Source organism: Mesocricetus auratus, unplaced genomic scaffold (genome assembly GCF_017639785.1).
Source record: "Mesocricetus auratus isolate SY011 unplaced genomic scaffold, BCM_Maur_2.0 Super-Scaffold_100021, whole genome shotgun sequence".
Taxonomy (NCBI): Eukaryota; Metazoa; Chordata; class Mammalia; order Rodentia; family Cricetidae; genus Mesocricetus; species Mesocricetus auratus.
In genome coordinates, this window is record NW_024429202.1 from 10905143 (window position 1) to 10924802 (window position 19660).

The 19660-nt window shown below is 46.0% G+C and overlaps 1 protein-coding gene across 1 annotated transcript in view; it reads right to left on the reverse strand.

The window, feature by feature from the left end:
- Tnfrsf21 (TNF receptor superfamily member 21) overlaps positions 1-19660 on the reverse strand; it is a 65019-nt gene that overhangs the window by 21480 nt on the left and 23879 nt on the right. The window contains exon 4 of the mRNA XM_005072298.4: positions 2164-2429. Within this exon, the coding sequence (XP_005072355.1) occupies positions 2164-2429 (266 nt within the window). The remainder of the gene's footprint in view (positions 1-2163; positions 2430-19660) is intronic.

A 19660-nucleotide genomic window follows, 5' to 3' on the forward strand; every position in this document is an offset into this window, starting at 1 on the left:
GAGGAGATGAGAGATGGGAAAAAAGTGTACACAAGGTTAGCATGCATGGACGTGCATGGAGATACACTTTGTGTTTTAACTCATTCTTATAAATTTCTCATGCCCTTTAGGTTATCAAACACTCCACTGGCAACCCAGTCACCTCTTTTCTTTTATTTGTTTAATTTGGGTTTTTTGTTTCTGTTTTTTGAGACAGTCTTACTACATAGCCCTGGTGGCTCTGTAACTCTCTATGTAGATCAGACTGGTCTTGAGATCTGCCTGCCTCTGCCTCCCCAGTGCTGGGATGGACTAAAGGCCTGAGCAACCACCCACCTGGCCACAGTTACCTCTTATCTTCTAGGATCATTGCAGATTTGGGAAAGCTTAACTTACTTTATCCTTCTCCCAGGTGTGGTCAAGGAGATCTGGCAGTTTAGCCCCAGGTATCTGAACCCACCTTCAGTCTGCTATTATCTGGCCAGTTCTTTCCCTTAAAGCCAATACTCATGAAAACATGTATACTGGCTCTGAATTCCCTGTTTCAACTGCAAGTATCTTATCTAAATGGAGGATAAACACTCTCCTTGCCTTTCCAAGTCCAACTATTTAAAAGCCTAGCTGTGGCTGTGTGTGATGCTTCTCAAAAGTGTCTCAGTGGTTAAGAACACTGAGTGCTCTTGCAGAGGACCTGAGTTTGACTCCCAGCAACCACATGGAAGCTCACAATCACCTTTGACTCCAGTTCCTGGGGATCCTACACTGTCTTCTGGCCCCTGAGGGCAATGCACAAGGCGCACACATGCACATGCAGGTAAAACACACATACACGTTAAAACACTCTTGCAACACATTGGTGTGTGCCTTTTAATGTTTGTGACTGGCTTATTAGTAAACTTTTTTTTCTCTGAAATTCCAAATTTCAAAGAGGTTAAAAATATACTAAGAACATCAAAAGCCACCTTCAAAGTCAGCCAACACCTACACATTTGTATCCTAATATCACTATTAAAAATAAAACTCATGGGATTAATGTTTATATTACTAATGAAGACATATTGCTCTGTTGATGTACAAAGATATATATAAGACATATAACCCCAAGTCCTTTGTTGTTTAACATTTGGTGCAGAATGGTCATGAATTGAGTTGAAGTGGTGAATTAATCTCTACTCGGCTCTTATAATTAATGAGGTTGAATCTCAGAAAGCATTACACATGCAGGATGACCTTTAACTTCAAGTGGGTTTTATCAAGTCTAATGGCAGAATACATCCCCAAATTTTAATCAAAATCTACTTGAAATATGATCCAATACCAAATTGTCTACTTAATTCATGCTTTTCAGGGAACTATTAAATGAAGTGTAATGAGTTACATGATGATAGTGATTACCATACTCGAATAACATCAATAACTCAGGCATCTTTACTCCATATTTATAAGGTTATTATTAATGCCCATAAAGAAGGCTCGCAAATATGACCAGTGTCAGAAAAAACTGAATGGAACTTACCTTTGATTAGTCATCTAACAAGTGTCAGAGCCAGGATTTGGATTCAGTGTTTGGCTCCAAAACTAATGTTCACTGACACCAATAACATATACCCTTGGAATTTCCTCAGTTCCCCCCAGTTGAGTAACCAGTGAGGGTATGCCCTGTTACCAGTTTCTGTTGGTTACTCAACAAGCAAGGAGAGCCTCCCTAACAAGCCAGAAAACTCACATAACTGGGCACACACCCTCTGGAAAAGGAAGGGTTCCCTGTTTGGTTTTATTCAAAACATGCAATGCAAAATGAGGCTTTACACTGATTTTAACAAAGATAGTTCTGGCCACATAGGTTGATTCTAGAACATGCACCCAAAGACAAGGATTCTCAGCTCCACGCACTGGAGACACTTGGAAAGCTTTAAAAACAGGAGATTTCAAAGTCCTCCCCTAGACATTTTGTTTGACAGGTGTGCAGTGGGGTTCCAAGCATCAAACAATGGCAGAAATCCCATGACAACTGTAAACCACAGCCATTGAAGACTTCTGCCATAAAAAGTAGAGGTGTTCTTGAGTGTATGTGTGTTTACCCAAACACCTAAGATCAGCTGTTTTTCCTCGCAAACATACCTGATGAAGTTCAAAGACAAACAGATTAGTGGCAAAGCAAACAACCACAGAGGGCTCTATTACCTGCGTTGTGTCTTCCATCAGCCCACGGATCTTCTCCACAACGTCATTGCGTCGGTGTTGGCGCAAGGCACTGATTAGCTGGGCGAGGCTGGCCTCGGGGCCACGGATGGTCCAGTGCTGCAGGGCTGCATAAGCCCGTTCGTGGTCCGCGGTGTAGCCATTGGAGAAAGCAGCCACCTCCCTCTCACTGGCGTTGCAAAGAAACTGGTATATGTCCTTCCACTGGCTTCCCACCTGGGCTGCTACAAGCTTCAGGATGTCAATACCTGTGCCAGGGACAAAATAAAATCAAAGTAAACACAAGCAGGTCTAAGCGGAGGCTTTTTTTGTTGTTGTTGTTTCGCTGTGTCAGATGGATAAATCCCTGTTTGGTAAGTACCTGGCATGCACAGCTCACCATGGGGACAGTTGGACACCATCATTAACTTTACTCTGTGAAGGAGAGATATGGATGAGTGGTACAGCGCTTGCCTAGCATGCAGGAGGTGCTGTATTACATTCCTAGCAACACACACACACAGAATAAACAAACAAACAACGAGCCCTTTAACAACAGGTAGCTCCCGAATACACACCAAAGGAAAGGCTCATCTCAAAGGTACAACAAATCCTCCCCCAAGAGCCGCTTTTGAAAGCCAAATCAATCATAACCACTAATGATTCCTTTGTTACTACTAAACACAACTGCAAGAAAAGAAATCAGACCCCCCCCCACGCACACGGGATGACTTCATGAAATTCAGAAAAATAGAAATCGCAAATGAAGACTCAAGTGGGTTTTACAGTCTTGGCTAAACAACATGCAGACTCTATTCTTTTATGTCACTGACCACGTACCCCACCTTCCCAGCCCATGCAGCCTCTGTTTAAGCACATCTAACTAGGAAGTGGAGAGTTGGTCCTGCAGTGAAAAGCCCAGGCTGCTCCTCCTGCAGAGGAGCAAGAGCTCTGTTCTTCAGAGTTCCAGAACCCATGTCGGTGGCTCATGACCACTCCAGCTCCAGGGGAATCTTACACCTTCTTCTATCTTCTGAGGGCAGTGCACCCATGTGCGCACACACACTCAGAGAGAGATAATAAAATAAAATAACTTTTCTAAAGGAACATCTAACTTAGTGGGGGCACATCTATAATCCCTGCACTAGGCAGCTAGAGGCAGAAGGATCAGTCTGAAGTCAGCCTGGGATACCTGTCTAAAAAAGAAGAAACAGAAAAAAAAAAAAAAAGGCCATGTATATCTTCTCAAATGATTCTATGAGCAATTTTCTGCTCCATTATTCAGTCTTTTATGTTGATTTGTACAGTTACAATGCAGACAATGGCCCAAATGACAGCATAATACTAATAGCAGTTACTATCTTCCAGGCATCATGTTAAGGCATTTAGCTCATGGAAGATATTCACAAGACATTAACATTTCAACTGCGCACTTAGAAGAAGAGGACAAAATAAAACATCAGAAAGATGGACTACCACCACCCCGGTATAGCAAAGGCAGTGGTTGGGACTTGATGCCACTTGCCAGGTTGGATGCAAGAACTCTTGTAATAGCAACCACCATTAAATGTGTAACACATGCTGCCTTCTATGTTTTTGAACAAATAATCAAGGCTGCTTATTCTATAAGACATCTGTACTTTAATATCAATATCCACTAGACCACCTCATCCAAACCATATGACCCAGGACTCCCCATAGACCCACAGATGCTTAAACACAGACAGTGCCCAACCTTGTAATCTGATGCCCTTCCCATCTTAACTGGCACTTATCACACACAACAGTCTGTCTATTCCTTCCAGTTTGAGGTACAAGACAAAAATAGCATGTATCCTTGTTTCTTCACAATCGAATAGAGGATCCATTTTTACTGTGTCAATAGACCACAAACCCAACTATTTCAGGCCAAAATATAACAAGATGTGACCCAGCATGCCTGCAATCCCAGTGTTCGGGAGGCAGAGGTGGGGGGAGGGGTGAGATGGAAAATCCTTGATATAATATTTTTAAGTGCAGACTGTCTACCTTTTCTCTTAAAGGAAGTGCTTCATGGCTTCCTTTTTACTTATTTGACTGCTAGTCTTGTTACTCCCACACTCTAAAACCACCACTAAGCGAAACAGTAGTCTTAACCTTTAACCAAGACAACGAGCCACTATGAGACTAGCGAGCAGGTAGGCATGTACACTGTGAGCTCACTGGGCAGAGTGCCATAGAAACAACACACCCTGAGCAGAGCCAGAGAAACACCTGAGCAGAGAGAGCCAAAGAAACACACCCTGAGCAGAGCCAAAGAAACACACTTTGGCCCTGCAACCACAACCAAAGAAATGTACCCTGACCCTAAAACCAGTGCCAAAGGAACACACTTTGTCCCTGGAATCAGAGTCAGTGAAAGAAATGTACCCTGGCCCTAAAATTGGAGCCAAAAGGCTAAAAAGGACCAGAGAAAGAAACACACTTTGGCCCTGAAACCAGAGCCAAATCTGACCCTAATCCTGTGTAAAAAAGTAACCAATCCCGGAGCAGAGCTCTAGCCAATCTGAGAGCTCAGCACTGAAATCGGACCAATCCCTACTCTGGAAAAACTTCCCCAACCCCAGGAATCCCTATATAAACCCTGTGTATGTTCAGCTTGGATGGTCCAGCTGCCTTCCAATAAACCCCTTTGGATGAGCTTCGGGTGAAGATCTTCTTTTGCGGCGGCGACAGAGTAGAGGCGACCCTGGGCACAGCAGAGCAGAGGCGACCCTGGGCAGAGCAGAGCAGAGCGAGCAGGGTTGTAACACTTGCCCGGGAAACCTTCCTTGGCAGAGCAGAGTTGTTACACTCTGCTCCTGGCTCCCTGCTCTCCGCTCTCCAGGAGCAGAGCTGAACTGTAGCAACTTGGCCCGAGAAACCTCCTGCCTAGCAAAACTGCTACACTAGGCGAACATCCCCAGCTGGAAGACCCTGTCCTGCCGGAGCAGAGCTGATACACTGGAGAAGCCTTTCTCTGAGGCAAGGCTGTAAGCTGCCAAGCTTACTGCAACCTGTGGTGTCCTTGGCTCCTGAGCTCCAGGATACCTTTCCACCTGAGCTGTGTAACACTCAGTATCCTTGGCTCCCGAGCTCCAGGATACCTTTCCACCTGAGCTGTGTAACACTGAGTATTCTGTGACTCCCAAGTGCCAGAATACCTGACCCACTCCTGTTCCATCCTGTCCTGACCCATCCCGAAACGCTTACACTTGGCTCTGGAGCTCCAGGATACCTTTCCATCTGAGCTGTGTAACACTCAGTATTCCGTGACTCCGGAGTGCCAGAATACCTGCCCCATCCCGAAACGCTTACAAGACTGTCCCGTGTTTCTCTGAACAGAATGCAAAAGTGGAGGATTATTCTGTGGTCATTATTCTATCAGTCACTTGTCAACTCTGTGAAGGTGTGTGTTGGTCCCTACAACCGATGGATGTAGGGTGGAGTCACCTGGCAGAACTGTCTGTCAGGCAAGGGTGTTTGGTGTCTCTGGCATCTTCTCTCTGCAACTGCAAGTTGGTTTTACTTGATTTCTACACCGTGTTTTATGTCAATAGCAGTAAGAGTGATCCCTACACCAAAACTGTTAATGGTAGTGATGTCTTAAAAGTGGCTCTTAATTACTTGTTACTTTTTAAATGAGGTCAGGTCTAAGTGAAGTTTAGGGAAGAAGAAAATAAAAACCTTTTTTAAAATCCAGTTTTTGATGAAAATATTACGAAACAAGCTAGCAAATTCTGACTAAGAACAATAATAACTACAGAAACCTCTTTGAAAGTGAAGGACTTCCTTGGTAGTTCCTCGTTGTGAATTCTTACCCAGCCACTCAGTTTTATAGAAGTAGATGTGTTAGGAGACTCTGTGAACACACAGGCCAGGTCAAACCCTGAAAACTTGTTTTGGTTTGGTTCAAGACAGGGTTTCTCTGTGGCTTTGGAGGCTGTCCTGGAACTAGCTCTTGTAGACCAGGCTGGTCTCGAACTCACAGAAATCCACCTGCTTCTGCCTCCCAGGTGCTGGAATTAAAGGCGTGCACCACCACTGCCTAGCTCTTAAAGCTGTTTTTAAAGCCTAAATTTCTAATAGAAGTTTTCTCATCCACTAAATACAAGAATGCTACATAAAAACAAACAAAACAAAAAACAGTGGTGGCCCATGCCTTTAATCCTAGCACTTGGAGGAAGAGTCAGACAGATCTCTGAGTTGGAGGCCAGCCTGGTCTACAGAAAGAGTTCCAAGACTGCCAGGTCTACACAAAGAAACCCTTTCTCAAAACAAACAAATGATAAAAACAAAGTAAAACAGCAGCAACAACAACAATAATGGATGGCTACAAATTGAGACGCTGCCGTCCTGATGGTGGCGAGCCTCAAGCAGCTGCTTTTCCGTTTTCCTGGCAATATTTAGCCAGATGTACAGCTTTTGATCTCAAGCAAACAAGTTCCCTCCAAAAAGAAGGCAAAAAAGAGAAAACCCAAGGCCTATTTAAAGGCTCTGCAGGTAACTTGAAGAAACAAGCCAGCTCTTTGTGGTCAATGTGGTAGGCGCTTCCAAACACCAGAGGCTTGTTAGTCCCGGAATCTTAATTTAGGTCAATTTGACTAAGGCCTACAGTGTCTTACATGAAAACACAGCACTTTTTGCTTATAAGAAGGACCATTGCTTCCATCCTCTTGATGCCCGTGACTGTGTGGCTTTGAGCAAACCACTAACTGTCAAGTCCATTTCCTCAACTTACAATGGAGAGGTTCACTGTCATCCCCGGGGATGAGCTGATCAACACTTTCTATGGAGTCAATTTATTTTAAAAATTACCCACACGATTTTAAATGTCTCATCTATGCTGAACCTGGAAACTTGAGGCTCAATGCACTTCACATCCAAATATATAGTAATTTATATCCTAATAGTAATTTATATCCTAATAGAGAGTATAGTAATTTATATAGTTTACATAGAATGGTCCCTCAGCCAACACTCAGTATGGTTTTTTAAGTCACAAAGATAAAGAGAAAGGAGAAGGGGGCAGAGAAAACAAGAAAAGAAAAACATGGAAAAATGGGGACAATGAGATTTTCCTTAGCTCAAATGAACCTCAAACTAAACTGAAACCCTCTAAGTAGAGCTTTACGCTGCCCTCTTCCCTGGTAAGACGTCTCCATTGTGAAACACGGAGTGAACAGTACAGACTGACCTGTGCCAGCATGTTCTTGGCCACTGCCATCCCCCATTCTGGAGTCCATAATTCAAAGACAGAGGAGACAGTAGCCTTCCAACACACAGTCACAAAACCCAGGGAGAAAAACAGGCAGAACTAATCCCTGGTCCCCCACCCCATCGCCACCAGGGAAACGAAAGGACTACTTCACAGGTGTCTAAGGAGCAGCCACCTTCCACGCTGCCTCTCAGGCCCCACTGTCTGAACCCTGAAAGCGCAGAAGCTTATTAGCAAGGGAGTGGATCGATAGCAAGGAAACACAAAGCTGTCAGGCCTGGAACATGCTTTTCCTTAATTTAAAAATAAAGTGTTGGAAGCCAGGCTTGATGGCCTGCATGTAATTCCAGCTCTGGGGATCCTTAGAGCCAGCAGGCAGCCAGAGTAGCCGAATTGAAGAGTTCTGGGTTCCACTGCAAGACACTGCCTCAGTGGGTAAGGTAGAGAGTGATGAAGGAAGACTGCCCACACCAGCCTTCCTCCAGAAGTGTGCACAGACAAGTGAACACACACACACATGCACAGACAAGTGAACACACACACATGCACAGACAAGTGAACATACACAGTCAGGTGAACACACACACACACAGACAAGTGAACACACACACATACATGCACAGACAACACATATACACATACACAGACAAGTAAACACACACGTATACAGAAAAGAAAACACACATACACATATGCAGACAAGTGAACACACATATACATACACAGACAAGTGAACACACATGTATACAGACAAATGAGCACACACATACACAGACAAGTGAACACACACATGCACAGACAAGTGAACACACACGTGTACATGCAAGCACATCCCATGCACAGACACATGCAGAGAAAAACCCATTAGGTAAAGAGAAGCAATACAATGACAGAGAAAAGCATTAGATGATAAACCAAATCGGGAAGCATGAGAAAGGTGCTTAGAATGCCTCCAAAGACAGTGATCCGGATTCCTAGCTTCCTTAGTAGTTTACACTGATTATTCCTTTCAAAATGCATTCACAGCATATTCGCATAAGTCACTCGTTATACCAATGAGTTCTCTATCTGTGAGTTTGAACAGCTGCGGATCAAAAATTAATAACTAAATGGGGCCTTATTTACTTCTTTCGGTTTCTTTGCTTTTCGGCTTTGTTTTGTTCTGCTTTCTTGAGAAAGGGCCTAGTGTGGCCCAAGCTGACCCCACACTCCCTGTGACACTGGGGCTGGGAAGAGAGATGGCTCAGCCATCACAAGAGCATTCTGCTCTTGCAGAGGACAGGGGTTTGGTTCTCAACACCATGTCAGGCAGTTCACAACCGCCTATAACTCCAGCCCCAGGGGCTCCTACATCCTCTTCTGCCCTCCTTGGCCAACTACACTCTCTTGCACATTCCCACATGCAGACATATGCCTGTCTCAAAAAATAGGGGGCAGGGGCAAAGGCAGATGATGCTTTTCATGCAGATGATGCTCCACATGCATATGAACACACTGTGGAGTCCCCATGTGTTCACACACACACACACACACACATACCTATACACACATATACACATATATAGCAACACACACAAAACATGCACATACACATATGCACACATATAAACATATAACAAATATGCACATATATAACAAACACACATATACACATATATAGCAACACACATACACACACATATAACAAACACACACATAACACACACATATACACACACATATAACACACACATACACACATATACACATATATAGTAACACACACAACACACAGACATATACACACATATACACATATACATGTACATATATAACAAATATGCACACATATATAACAAACACACACATATATACACATGCATATAACAAACACACACACAGGAATAATGTCTAATATCCTAACAGGTAAAATGAACAGAAGAAGCTGAGGTTATCAAGGTAGAGTGCTTGCCTAACTTTGAGTTCTAGGCCCAGAACATCAACGGAGAGGGGGGATGGCATTCCTGAGAGCAAATGTGGGTCAGATGGGAGTCTGAATTGGAGACGAGTGCAACCATTCCCACCCTGCATAAAGACCGCAGTGGCGGCAGTCTGGGGCTGGAGCAGCAGGACACAGTGCCTCTACCATGGAATAATCTGTTCCCTTCAGTTGAGGCCTCCTGGTGTTTACACTTCAAGTCTACTTCCCCTAGGAAATCTGGGCTGACAGACAGGATGAACCGTCTGGGACTTTGGGTCAAGGAGTCTCGGGGAAGAAGGGTGTGGTGTGCTGCTCTCTGGGGGTGATGGAGCATCAAGCCACAGAGGCAAGAGAGCCAGATCGGCAGGACAACGTTACCTCTGACACCACAAACAGCGCTGTTTGAGACCTGTCAACTACTGTCCTCTTTCTTTTTCTTTTTCTTTTTTAAGTTTTCCACTGCAATCAGTTCATGGAAAATCAGGAAGTTGGAGCAAACTCTAAGAGAAAAGGCTCACTGCTAACGATAAACCACAGGTGTTTTACTTCAGAACAGCTGGGTTTTGCTAAGAGAAATACAGTCACCTTGACTGAGCATGCTCTAAAATACAACGATAGGGCGTTGTGGAGCACAGCTCACTGATAGAACACTCACCAGCTAGCATAGGCAACACCCTTTAGCCACCAACACCAAGAATAATAATAACACTCATCTAGCTAGCATGGGCAAGATCCTTTAACCCCCAGCACCAAGAATAATAATGACAATAATAATCAGCCCCAAAACTTAAAAATGTTTAACGTTGAGTAATAGGCGGAAAACTATAGTGACACTGACTGAGTCTTCAGTTTAAGACCTGGCATTGCCACCTTCTAGCTATATGATTTCCAAGTTGGCTCAGTGGTAGAGCACGGTGCCTTGGGTTAGAAAAAGCAGCTAGCAACAGCTGGGGGTGTATGCTTGTGTATCCCAGCGCTCAGGAGGCCAAGGAAGGAGAATCTTGACCTCAAGGCTAGCCTTGGGCTATATAGTGAGTTTAAGGCCATCCTAAGACTACGTAGAGAAAATAAAGCAAGCAATGAAAATTTAATGGTAGCAGAAGCCCTATAAAGTGGCAAAGCTTTACCACAAACTTGTCAGGATTGGGAAGCACCTGGGTGTCTGTCCCTTCACACCTCCTGCAAGAGCAGGGACCCAAGTCTGCCTGTGCCTGGAGGGTCCCTTCTCTCATCACCCTAGGCAGAGTTCCTCTCACTACAAGGACATGCAATAAGAACAAAGGGCCTTTTCTCCAGCCTCTAGAAGAATTAGAATGAGAAAGGCCACGTAGAACTCTTTCTTTTCCAGTTCCTTTTATAATGGACAATTGGACTTTATGGCTTTTTATAACCAAAGTTCCTTGGGTAAATATTGTTTTCTCTGTAGTCAGTTTTCTTGCTACACATGACTCATTGAATTTGACCCATAAGAATTTCTAATTCGATTACAAATATTGGGTCTCTGTCCTGACCTCAGCTCTCCATGAATGTCTTCAGGCAGCTCATGGCATTGCCCTGGGGGGCGAGGGCAGGGAGCCAAGTAGATCTCTCAATATCACTAATGATCTCACTCAGCCCACAAGAGGAAGCCCATGAGGGAGGAGCCACGCCCACAGCACAGATGAGAAACTAAACCAAGGCTCAGGAGCACATCACAGATTTTAGTCCACGGTGAAGTACTGACTCATGACCCTCATCTGTCGCTGCGCCACGTTCCTTCCTGGGACTAAGAGTTCCCTACTCCATCTTTACAAGTCCTGAATGTGTCTTCATGTGTGTATGTGTGCATGGGCATACACGTGCGTTTGAGTCTCTGTGTGGACGCATGGGCATTTGCAAGCCAGAGGAGAATCTTGGGTGGCAGGGTCTGGAGTAGCCAGATCAGGTGAGCCTCAGTGACCTTCCGTCTCTTCCTCATCAGCACTGGGATTGCAAAGACATAACACCCTTCCTGGCATCTTTGAATGGTTTCTCAGAATCAAACTCAGGTCTTCAATGTTGCAAGGCAAGCACTGTAACTGTACCTACCAAGCCACCCCTTCAGCACCTTGGAAGCGTCTTTTAACATAAATATTGGGACTTTGACTCCCCACAACTGCCCATTCCCTACCATAGGGTCTCAGAAAGTCAGACAGTTAAGAAAAATTGTTGTGACGGTCTGGTTTCCAACTGTGTGCCCACATCCCAGCCCTCCTCCATAGAGGGCGGGAGTGAGAGCATGTGCCAGCCCCGGCCAGCTACCATCCGGATATGAACTCAGGGTACTGCAATCCCAGTGTTCCTATGGAAACAGGGGAGGCAGAGATGGGAGAATCGCCGGAAGCTCGCAGATCAGCTGGGCAGGAGTGTGCAGCAAGGAACCAGAGGTCCTGTGTCCAAACAAGGTGGGAGATAAGTACAGACACTAGAGTTTGTCCTCTGACCTCGACACACACGTGTACATACAAGAGGGGGGGGGCGTGAGGAAGAAAGCAAGGGTGGGAGAAAGGAAGGAAGGAGGGGAGGGAGGGAGGGAGGGAGGAAGGGAGGGAAGGAGGAAGGAAGGAAGGGAGGAAGGAAGGAAGGAAAGAAAAGAGGAGATCTTATAGATTTGCCCTAGACAAGAGAATTTTCAAGAAAAACTGTCAGAAGCAGTCATGTGATGTTCCATTGCCTGTGTTAGGGTGAAATAAAAGGGAACTGGAGAGGGCTGCCTTTGCTCCTCAAGACGAAGGTGGGAAGGTTTCGTGGATAAGAGTTTAACAATTGGAACCTGATCCCCTGGGACCAAGACCTCCTCATTCATCTCACAGCTCTGGGTCTTTGTCTCCCACAGCCTGGAATCATCCGGCTGAGGTGGTCAGCAAAGGAAGAAACACACCAGCTCCCTCCTCAGACCATCGCCATGCTCATAGAGGCAACCTGTGCAGGGACAGCAAGTCAAAGGGCACTCCCAAGTCTGGGACAGCCCATCTGTCTATTTCCCTCGCCCTCATCTACTTGAGGGCTACAACTGAAGGCCAAGGCGTGCTCTTTCCTGCCCAGACGCCACCGCCAGGACCCTCAAAGTCTTACTCTGTCGTCTTACTCAAGAACTGGGAGTAATTTTCAAACCACACTATTGCTTGTACCAGCGGGCAAAATCACGTGGCCCTTTGGCTAGAAAGGCAATGCCCACAATGGGAAGGGAACTATCCCGGAAGTCAGGGGACCCAGGCCTCAACTCTCCCCTGACTGTAGTGTGACATCTCGAGCAAACCGCTCCCCTGTGCTCGGCTCTACCATATGTAAAATGTGGAAATTAGACTCCAGTTCTCCCTCTCCATCCCACCTTCCCCTCCCCTCTTTCCTCCCTCCCTCCCCCCACCCCGCCCCTGTACACCCCTGTGATCTTATCACTGTCCACTTCTTCGTTTTCCAAAATCAAAACAAAAATCCTCTCCGTGTGACCTGTAAACCCTAGTCTACTAAGACAATAATGCCTCATTCTTAATGTTCAAACACACATAGTTAAATGGAAACATCACATGAAAAACAATGCCATAATCAATTCTTTGAATTCTAATGTTTCCTTTACCTTCAGATTCCTTAAATGCAAAACTAGTTACGAATCCATCCCACACTTCCCCCCTCGCATGAGACTAGGCGCTTAGCACAATGCACCTGTGTGTGCCTGCTTCCTGCATTAGTCAAACAAGTAATTCAGCTGCAGCGGTCTGGCTACTCAGGTGCCCCTTAGGAGAACAGTTCATCACACAGTTAACAACAATTCCCAGATGAGAGGAAACAAAGCAAGAAACAGAGCAAAGAGGGAGGAGGGTGTAACTAAGACAGAGAGCAGTCTCCCTCTAGCCCGACATCTCTGGCTTCATTGTCCCTGAAGAAATCCATGGTTGTCATGACTAAGGATGTACCCGACCGACAAGAGCTTTGCTCGGGCCCCTGGAGAGAGTCACCTTCTTCAAGGCAAGGAACTTAACTCACAGGCAAAACCAGGTTCTGCTGTCACCTTTTTCTAAGTGAAATCACTCATTTCTGGGGCTTGAATTTTCTACCTTCACATGAGTGATGGTTTTCCCTACCCCAAAGGACCCCTTTGGACTAGTTTACAGAACTTAAATTCATAGTTGCGATGAATTGCAAACGGACTCTAACCTGTGGTAAACATGCGATTTAAGAATCCTTTCAGGCCGTGGTTAGAATATATAAAGCTGAAGGAGCCGGGCGGTGGTGGCGCACGCCTTTAATCCCAGCACTCGGGAGGCAGAGGCAGGCGGATCTCTGTGAGTTCGAGGCCAGGCCGGACCAACAGCCTCCAAAACAATACAGAGAAACCCTGTCTAGTAAAAACCAAAATAATAATAATAATAATAATAATAATAATAATAATAATAATAAATAAAGCTGAAGGAGGCCTCAGGCTAGCCTAACCTTATTTGTGAATCCTGATCAGGAACGGGTGGGGTTTAGACACTTCCAACCCCAGTCCTGCTCTTTATAGATAGACGGGAACTGCTGACCTCTTCTCAGCTGGCATGAGTGATGCTCCAGACTCCAGAACCAGCAAAACTGTTCTTGAGAGTGGTGGCTGGGGTTCCGCCATGACACCAAGGCCTCTCTGAGCATCATTCAGAGATAAACAAGAGCCTTGGGCAGGGCTTCCCCATTCCATTGCCATCACTGTGCATGTTGGAGTACTAGATTTTCCAGTGGCACACTTGAAAATCCAAACGTCAGTTCTGGAATAGCTATTGAATCTCTCTCAACACCAAAAGATCTCCTGTACCCCACAAAAGCAGAGCCAAGGTACATCCTCTCAGTCCTGCCCCAGCCAGTCTCCAGACACAAGGAGAGCCATTTACTACCCTCCTGCACTCTGTGGTCAGCTGCAGGGTAGCCCTTGGTGTCTCAATGAATGTAGGCTCCTTTTTTCCCCCACTCAAACATAAAAATACATCTTATCTACCTTTCACCGGCAACCTCCCATGTGCCCTGGTATTCATTAACCTGGATACCTGTGGACTGGATGTCCTTTTGAAAACTGTCATTATTATTAATTAAGTTTATTCATTTATTTTACATCCCGACCACAGTTTCCCCTCCCTCCTCTCTTCCCATTCCCTCCCCACGTCCCCATGTAGGACCCTTCTTCAGCAGAAAGCTGAGATTAAGCCTGGCTTCCTCCCTCTGACGAGCCACACACTGCTTCCACACTACAACATACCGCGTGACCCACAGGGTCGGCATTTCTCCTGTCAGACACCAGGGTGACAGGAAGTATACCCGGTAAGGCACAAATACATTGTCACCTTGATCCTCTTCAACCTTGAAGCCTGTGATGGGTGCAGGGCTCCTCGTTTTAATGAAAAAGCTGATCACCAAAGAGAATGCACACCTGGCCAGGATCGTCCACAGCCTTTTTGCAGTAGGCAGGCCGATCTACACCAACTGTCCTGGCCATATGTCATTTCTGCAGCCTGCGGCTGCTCTGCACAACGGCCGACCTCTGAGAAATGAGCCCATGCCTCCACTCAGCTGAGGAACTTCATGGCGATGTTTTTTTCCTCTGCACACATCCTGCACTCTCTTTTCCTCCCAACTCACAAATACCTCTACAAATACTGATTCGGGTCAACCAATCCTCCCTGTTTCCCCTTCAGGTGCGCAGAGTGGAGTCCACATTGCAAATCTCTAGGCATCTATCCCCAGTTTTTCTTAGATGCAATCCCCCATCAAAGTCAAGGTTAGAGCTCATCCATCCTGTCCTCCTCGGGGGCTGTGACTAAGTGACGAGCTGTAGCAGGGCTGGGCAGGCACACCTGTGAGACAGACCCACATGTAAGATGGCGATCTCTGGGTAAAAGCCATGAGATAGGGGGAAGAAATGGAGGGATTTTGGGATCCGTGACAAGGAAGGACAGCTGTTACACATTATAAACATTCTAGCTACGCCACTAATCAGAACTAGGTGCCCCTCAAGGTAAAAGTCAAGCAGCTAAACTCAAGCAGGGCTCTAGGCAGAGTAGAGTTGCTCATCTAAGTGGCTCCGGTTAGCAGAGGTGAGAGGGGAAGCTCCTGAGAATGGCAAACCCATGGGAGAGTTCACTTGCTGGTAACTATGGCCCAGAATACGCCACCTGGTACACAAATAAAGTTTTGTTATGTTAGGATGCAACCACCTCCAAGAAGTTACACACTGTATGTGGGCTGTTTTCAACCTACAAAACCAGAGCTGAATGGTTCCAACACAAACTGGACCATTACTTACTGTAGTTATGGAAACCTGTGGTGCTAAAAAATAATCTGTCTGAGCATCTGCAGTTGGTACAACCAGCTCACCTTAAGAGCCCTCTAAGGCCGGGCGGTGGTGGCGCACACCTTTAATCCCAGCACTCGGGAGGCAGAGGCAGGCGGCTCTCCGTGAGTTCAAGGCCAGGCTGGACCGACAGCCTCCAAAACAATACAGAGAAACCCTGTCTCGTAAAAACAAAACAAAAACAAAAAAAAGAGCCCTCTGATTAGGGGCCGGAGAGATGGCTCGGTGGGTAAGAGCGCATACTGCCCTTGCTGAGGACCTGAGTTTGGTTCCCAGCACCCACACTGGCTGGTTCACAAATGTCTGTAACTCCAGCTCTTAGAGGATCCAAAGCCTTCTTCTGTGCTAATGTGTATATGCCTGCATGAATGTACACACGCCCCCACTCAGATCCACATAATTCAAAATAAATAAATCTTGAAAACAAAATCTGTGTTTAATTCTCTAACACAATATCATTGTAAATCAATAGAGATAAGCTCAATGGCTTTAAATCCAAACCACCTCACTTTACAGCCATGAGAGAGTAAGTTTCTGGATGTTCTCGGCCACTGCTATCTAACAGAATGTTCTAGGCGATGGAAATGTCCTGTCTTTCCCAGTGTGGTCAGGCAAGTTCTAGTTACATGTGCCTACTGGGCACTTCAGGTGTGACTGGTGCAACTGAGAAGCTGAATTTTGCGTAGTTAGTTAGTTTAAATAACTCATGGCTTGTAGCTACCCCAGTGACCAGCTCAGGCATATACCACTTGAGCCCAGAGGCATGGGCCAAGTGTAGGGGATACGCGATAAAGCCTAGTGTCTCTCCTCTAAGGATTTACAGGCTATGTGAAGCATGGTAGTTACAGTAGCAGATGGAGAGAAGTAGAAATTCAGAAATAGTATCGTAGAAAGGATTCCTATCTAGATGACTATAGATGAAATTGCATACACAAAACCATGAATCAGGTTGTGTATGCCTATGACTCCAGCAATCCCAGGCCTCAGGAAGTGGAGGCAGGAACAGCTTAAGGTCATCCTGTGCTACACAGCAAGTTTAAAGCCAGCCTGGGCTACATGAAACCCTTTCCAGAAATACAAATTAAAGGAAACCAAGTACAAAGAAGGAAATCTCTCCCTTCTTGGCTACTGACGCACAACAGTCCACAGGTAAGAGAGCCCCAGAGCCCTCAGCCTGCTGCTGTCCCCTTAAGGGAATGCTGTCTCCATGGGTCATGCTTGTTATGCTGATACACAGGAGGGGGTCACTGCCAATGCACATTAGCTACCTAAGGCGGAGACCGAACAACCGGGCAGTCAGGACTAACTAAGCACACTTTAAATTCGGAAGATCCAGTTCCCCTTTGTCAATCCCTTTCCTACTTCTCGTTTGTCTTCACAGCTAAAGCCTGAGAGCAAAAGGAAACGCGATGCCCCAGTCACAGCCTGGATGTGTCCTGTTCCCCGCTTTCCGCAGTTCCTCCATCAGAACTTCAGGGACATTCTCTCACCCTATTTCCAAACATCCCCTTAAAGTCTCCAGAAAAACAGGTTGCCTGGTCTCCAACTCCAGGAGCTTTTGCAAATGCAAGGAACAGGGAAGAAAGATATGGGGGGAGGGAAACAGGAGAAGGGAAACAGCAGCGGCACCGGTTAGAAACAACCATGAGAGCACATAGTTGGTTCCTGTTCTCAGCCACCCCACTGACAACGGGGTTGGACCAAGGCTTTGTTTGTGCCCTCTGCAGACATAAGGAAGAGAGATGGTGACCTCTTCTTTTCTTCTTTTTTCTGAAATCTTTCCATACTTTCTCAGTGCAGCCAGTTACCAGGAGACTGAACTTTACTAGGTTTATCATTTGATTTGTGTGTCTGTGCTTGCGTTGAAAAAAAAATAGATCAAATGAAAAAAATGCCACTTTCTGTGTAGCCCACATTTATCTCACTTTGTTTGTTTGGACTAGCTGTGTAGCCAGGCTAACCTACAAGTCGCTTTGCTGGCACAGACCTTGGCAGCAATACCCCTGCCTCAGCCCTCACAAATGCTGGGGATACAGGTATGAGCCTCTAGACCTGGCTTTGCACTGACTGTTCTTAGAAAACGTTTGTTTCAATTATACGGACAGGTATGTGCATATGACAGCAGGTGCTCACAGAGAGCCGAAACGCTAGAGCCCTTGGAGCTGGAGCTATACACAGGCTGTTAGAAGCCACTCCAGATCCCCTGGAAGAACAGTGCAAGCTTTTACCCACTGAACCCTCTCTCCAGACCCTTCATTCCCATTGTAAATCAGAGGGAACTTTTGTACTCTCACCCACACTGACCCCACTATCTTGGGGTTATAATGCAAAACGGAATATCTATTCCCACAAAGTGACAAGAGGATGATAATTAGAGCCCTAACAATAGGCTCACATCATCATGACAACTTAACGTAATAATAAAATTACAAATGGGTTTCATAGATAAAATTCCAGAGGGACTTCCTTACAATCCCTAACGCTAAAGTGGATGTACTGCGAGAAACCACAGTCCCTTGCAGCCTAGCAACCATTAAGCTCTTCTGACTTCGGAAAGGGAGGAAGCTAGAGTGTCATCGCACCTAGCCTCAGAAGGTGCTTTCAGGGCCTGACTCTATGACAATAGGACTGCAGTACTGGGAACGTCAACTGTAGGAACTATTTATCAAAGACACGCAGCGAGGCCTAAGAGGTCTTTATGGTGAGAAGACAGAACCAAAGGCCTGTCTGAGTGCTGAGGTTCGACAAGAGTCCATGGGACATTGAGACACAATGCAGCCATGGCAACCATGAGCAGCGACAATACATACCCTCTCGAGATTGAGCCCTTCAGGGTTGCATCATGGACATAAGAAGTGACATGAGCCCCGCTCCCTTCCTGCAGCCCTTTCTGAAGATCTGGCCACTAATGGATGCTGTGGGAGAGGGTACCATTTTCTTTCATGGGAAAGCAAGTAGGAGACTAGTTAGATAGACGAAAGCATTCAGAGAAAGGAAGACTGATAACCAGAGGTTGACGGTGGGTGAACAGAACCACAATGCATTGTACGTATGTAGGAAACTGCCAAGTAATAATGGTAATTTTTTTTAAAGAAGAGCCCAGCATATCCCTCTTACCCCTAAAGGAGGTCTCGTGGAACTTCTGATAGAAAACTCCTGAGCGTTCATTCGGTCCTCCCACTCACAAGCCACTCAGTGTGAATGGACGAGAACCAGGAAGAGATCTTTTGATGCCGGATAATCACAGCACAATGCAATCAGATCAACGAGGCATTGTTTACGGAGAACTCAGTGCACCTCACGTGGCCTTCGCTGAACAGAACCTCTCTTTGTAATAGGATTTTACCTGCCTGCACCCTTGAAAGCAGCAATTTGGAAAGAAAAGGTCCTCCTGGCAGAAACGCCTCAAACATAAATATCCCGATGCAGAAACCTGGAGAAAGCTAAACTGGCCGGGGGGGGGTACTTTCACCTGATGGAGATGACTAAAAGGGGCCCACTGAAGTGGCAGAAGGGTGCAGCCAGGCTGGGTTTGATTTGCCACTTCCTCTTTCATAAGCAGGACACATGGTATTTCACAAGGAGAAAAGAGCTGTCTCAAAACAACAGTGACAATAAGACAAGGTCAAGCTGGGCACAGGAACAAGGTGTTCTTCAGCCTCTCCTCACAGCCTCTCCTGTTAGAATTATGCTGCACAGGAAGCTAGTAAAAAGGTTTTGATGGGGAGGGGAGGGGTGGGTGAAGTTTTCCAGTCACTAGGTTTCCAGGAGTTGCCTTAGTGGGTCAATCCGCGGCCCAAGGACCACAGGCATCCTGGGTCAGCACACGGCCCAGCACACTCACGGGTGACAAATTCAGGCTGCAATGTCAAAAAGTTGGACAGCTCAGGCCAAGGGCCGCTACAGCATCCCAGCATCCCACTGACCATTCTCCCCAGTCGCTATGGGAAGCAGACGAGGTCGGGTTTTA